Source organism: Sapajus apella, unplaced genomic scaffold (assembly GCF_009761245.1).
Source record: "Sapajus apella isolate SASKATOON/1434 unplaced genomic scaffold, GSC_monkey_1.0 scaffold15, whole genome shotgun sequence".
NCBI lineage: Eukaryota > Metazoa > Chordata > Mammalia > Primates > Cebidae > Sapajus > Sapajus apella.
Window position 1 is genome coordinate 33,231,812 of NW_022436955.1, and position 4,883 is coordinate 33,236,694.

Consider the following 4,883-nt stretch of genomic DNA (forward strand, 5'->3'; position numbering starts at 1 on the left):
ACCTGCAGAGCTGGGGCCTCCTGCTCGTGGTGGGGCCCTGCTGGCAGCTGCCACTCACCTCTGCTCATAGTCAGGCACTGCAGTGGGTGGTTCTCTTTGCCTTTCGGAATTTTTTTTTTTTTTTTGAGACAGAGTCTTGTTCTGTTGCCCAGGCTGGAGTGCAGTGGTGCGATCTCGGCTCACTGCATCCTCCACCTCCTGGGTTCAAGTGATTCTCCTGGTTCGGCCTCCTGAGTGGTTGGGATTACAGGTGCATGTCACCAAGCCTTGCTAATTTTTGTAATTTTAGTAGAGATGGGGTTTCACCATGTTGGCCAGGATGGTCTTGATCTCCTGACCTCAGGTGACCCGCCTCAGCCTCCCAAAGTACTGGGATTACAGGTGTGAGCCACTGCACCCATTTTTTTGTTTGTTTGTTTTTAAATTTATATCTATTACATTTTTTTTCATATGCATATATTTGCTGGGGAAAATCTGTGTAATTGAGGGAGTGTGTGAGGCAGTCAGGTGCCAGGGAAGGCCCCTCACGTGGTGTGTTGGCCCCTCTCTCCCAGTAGGCATGGGCTCTTGTTGCGAGAGGGGGCTCTGTCAGCCGGTGTCATGTCACAGGCCTTGGGCTGTGCTGTGGATGTCAGGAAAGAGTTAGTGGGGTCAGGATCCATCTGGCTTTCCATTTCTTGGGTATGAAGTACAGTGATTTCCCAAAATCACCACTGCCTGTGGCATCCCCCTGTGAGAATCCACCATGAAGAGTGGCTGTGTGTGTGGTCACGGTGGGCGAATTTCCTGGAGCACCTGAGTGGGATGGAGTGTGCGTGGGCAAGTCCAGCCTCCTTCTGCCTGCGGCATGTTCTTAGCTCAGCAGGGGTGGTACGGGAGACTTGGTGTCCTGCTGTAGTGTGTCACGACTGTCCACAGCGGGCTGACGTGTGTCAGGCCCCACCCTGCCACGGAAGAGCAGTGCTGGGTTATGGGCTCCAACGCTGGCATTGGTTTGACTTTTGTGGCCCCTCTCACCTTTATGTCTTTTGTTTTCTTCTTAAACACTTAAGAAAAATCCCCAAAAGCCTTAGGATCGCTTTTGAGATAGTCAAATATTGGCCCCCAGCCTTGATTAGAAACAGCAATCCAGGTATGCCTTTTATATCTCCCAATATTCAGGCATGACGATAATCCATAAAAAGGAAACAGATGTGATAGAAGGGCGTGAACTGGTGAAGCCACAGTAGAAATAGGCAGAGAAAACAGCCGGTAAACACCATCGTCCTCAGTCTTAACAGCTGAGCGGTGGGCACCTGCAGTCCCAGCTACTTGGGAGGCTGAGGCAGGAGAATCACTTGAACCCAGGAGGCAGAGGTTGCAGTGAGCTGAGATTGCATCACTGTACTTCAGCCTGGCAACAGATTGAGACTCTGTCTCAAAAAAAAAAAAATTAAAAAATAAGTAAGTAAGTAAGTAAATAAATAAACATTCAGAACCTTTGATCCAGCAAGTCTACCCCTGGATCTTTTCCTGCAGGAATAACAGACTCATCTGGGTACAGAACACGAAGGGTTTCATTTTCTATATTATCTCTACAATGTTTGACCTTTTTTGTGGTAAATATGCATTAATTTTAAAAGCAACAAAGATTGGCTGGGCGCAGTGGCTCATGCCTGTAATCCCAGCACTTTGGGAGGCTGAGGTGGGTGGATCATGGGGTCAGGAGATGGAGACCATCCTGGCCTTACGTGGTGAACCTAGAAGGTGGTTGTTGCAGTGAGCCTAGATTGTGCCACTGCACTCCAGCCTGGGCGACAGAGCAAGACTCCATCTCAAAAAAAAAAAAAAAATCTCAAAAAATCTCAGGATGGCCAGGTGCTGTGGCTCACGCCTGTAATCCCAGCACTTTGGGAGGCTAAGGCAGGCAGTTCACCTGAGATTGGGAGTTCAAGACCAGCCTGAGCAACATGGAGAAACCTTGTCTCTACTAAAAATACAAAAATTAGCCAGGTGTGGTGGCGCATGCCTGTAATCCTGGCTCCTTGGGAGGCCGAGGCAGGAGAATCACTTGAACCTGGGAGGTAGAAGTTGCTGTGAGCCGAGATCGTGCCATTGCACTCCAGCCTGGACAACAAGAGTGAAACTCTGTCTCAGAAAAAAAAAATAATAAAAAGAAAAAACTCTCAGGTTATAAGGGTATGCATGTGATGGGATTCTTCTTAGTCAATCTCAGAAGTCACCTGTGGAGGAAAACAAATTCCTGTGTAGCAGCTGCCGCCCTGCGCAGCCACTGCCCACCTGCGCAGCCGCTGCCGCCCTGCGTAGTAGTTGCTGTCCTGTTAAGAACCTGCTGTCTTTGTTTTTTTCAGGGAGCCATGCTCACTGGTCCTCCTGGTACAGGCAAGACACTTCTTGCCAAAGCAACTGCAGGGGAGGCCAGTGTGCCCTTCATCACTGTGAATGGGTCGGAGTTCCTGGCAATGTTTGCCGGTGTTGGGCCAGCAAGGGTAGGTGGATGGAACCGCTGCAGGCAGCCTCAGCACCGTGGCTTGACCAGGACTGGTCAACTTGAATAGCTCGGTGTGGGGCCCTGGCCGTGGGCACTTGTGGGAGGTGCTGGTGCACCCAGGCAGAATGGGTCAGAGCTTTCCAAGGAGAGGGTGGAGGAGAACCGGCATTCCTGTCTTCTGCCGGTAGCAAAACAGACCCTGTGGATTCACTTTTCAGGTGCGTGATATGTTCGCAACGGCCCGAAGAAATGCTCCATGTATCTTATTCATTGATGAGATTGATGCGATTGGCAGGAAGCGAGGCTGAGGGCACTTTGGAGGCCAGAGTGAGCTGGAGAACACCCTGAACCAGATGCTGGTGGAGATGGACGGTGCGTGCAAACTGCAGAGCCTGTGGTGTGCACCTCTTCCTCCATAGCTGCTTGGCGACTGTCTGCACCAGCGTTTTTCTCTGAAGTCGCCCCCAGAAGAGAATCCCTGATTGCTGTGTTTTAAGGAAGGCTTCTCAGGCAAATGTGATGGAGAAAGCTGTGTTAGGTTCACAAGCCTCCTTCAGTGACAGGCAGGGGTGGTGCACTTCCCTGCCCCCAGATGGAAAGGGTTCCTCTGGAGTGGGCAGACAGCTGCCTCTCTGGGGAGGGGGATCAGGTAGACAAGCACGGGTGCTCCTGACGGTGCCCACAGGGTGGTGTGCTCACAGCCTGTGCTCCCTCCACTCTGAGCCTTGTCTCACTGCCCCTGCCTCACCCAGAATCTCACAGACTCCCCCAGGCCTGCCTCCTCCCAGAGTGATTCTGGCTGAGATGTGACTGATGGTCACCTGTCAGTCCTGCTAAAGCCTTATTGTGCGCGTCCAGGCATCTGTGCCAGCTTTCAGATTTGGGAGAGCTGTCACTTAGACATCTGGCAGATTTGATTTCTCTTTGGCTTTAGGGCAGTGTTCTGGTCCCTGAGACCACCCCCGGTGTGGTGACTTGCTAGAAGTCACAGGACTCAGCTTGTAGTTACCCTCATGGCTGTGATTTATTACCGTTAAAGGACACAGCAAAATCAGCCAGGGCAGAAGGCGAATAAGGTCATGGGGAGGCCAGGTGGAGTGTGGAACCTTCCCCAGCAGCAGGCTGTGACCACGCATGCCAGATGTTGACAGGGAAGCCAGGGTGTTCGCTGGGGGCCAGGGCTGTGGCACCCTCTGCCTGGCATGCACCAGGCTTTGCACAAAGGGTTTGGGCACAGGGAGCTGCTGTTCTCAGGGAATGGTGGGAATGCTCCCAAATGACAGTGCCCACACACTGCCCTTGCGAGCAGGCCTTTTTGAAGACAGCAGTCAGGCCTGCTGTGTTAGTAACACTTTTCTTTACAGGCCAAAAGCATTTCCTAAATATTTTTTTGACTGTAGTACCCAACGGTAATTCTAATTAGATTATGACTTTTGATATCTGGAGGGCACTGATTGGAGAGAGGAGGGAAGTGGGGCACTCAGCTTTTCTCCTCCCTTCCCTCTGCTGTGTAACCTTTGGCCTGCCCTCATCCTCTCCAGCACCAAGTGGTATCAGAGGCTGCAGGAACCGGTCATAAGTCAGGATGAGGAGGACCCACGCCTTGGGACTTGTCTGTGCCTCCTGAGCCAGGCTATGGGGTTCCCGGTTCGCGGAGGCTGGGCTGGTTACCTGCCACGCACACATCGGGCTTGCCACGTAGTCTCACCTGCTTCTCCTGTGTCCAGGGTTCAATTCAGTCACCAACGTTGTGGTGCTGGCCGGCATCAACCGCCCTGACATCCTGGACCCGGCCCTGATGCGGCCCGGCCGGTTTGACCGCCAGATTTACATTGGTGAGTGCACATTTCTCAGGCTTGGGCCGGTCTCCCCTGGGCTAAAAAGTTTGGTTAGGTCATTTGCAGTGTATTTGGAGGAGATTTTGATGGTAATCCTGAAGCAGTTAATGGAACATTTTGAAAATGTGGAGATGCTGGCAGTCCAGTTTTTGGGAAGAATCTATGTGGCTGGGCCTGAAGGGATGCTGCTGCAATAGAAACAGGTGGCGGGAGCTTGTAGCAGATACTGGTAATTTAGAAGACAGCAGTTTATCTGTTATTCTTCAGCCTGACAGCCTTCATCGCCTTCCCCTGCCCTCTGGTGTTTGTTAGGAAGCATTAATTCCATGTGCCCTGCCCGCGGCAGGCCTTGTGTTGCTTGCTGTCAGGTCACATGGCCCTGGGTTGAGGGCTCAGGAGCTGTGGAGCTAGATGTGCGTGCGCCATGGCTGGTGTCTGCCATTACTTCCCAGCTGTGGCTGGAGGACAACAGCAGAGACCCCCACAGGGATCCCGGCTGTCCTTGCAGTTCTGGGATGTGGCTGTGGTGACTGTCCCAGCTGTCCTTGGCGTTC

General features: G+C 52.3%; 1 protein-coding gene across 1 annotated transcript in view; it reads left to right on the forward strand.

Moving 5' to 3' along the window:
- Positions 1-4,883, forward strand: part of LOC116555805 (AFG3-like protein 1) — a 28,706-nt gene that overhangs the window by 15,988 nt on the left and 7,835 nt on the right. Inside the window, 3 exon segments of the mRNA XM_032284781.1 lie at positions 2,352-2,489; positions 2,710-2,863; positions 4,219-4,326. Of these exon segments, the coding sequence (XP_032140672.1) occupies positions 2,352-2,489; positions 2,710-2,863; positions 4,219-4,326 (400 nt within the window).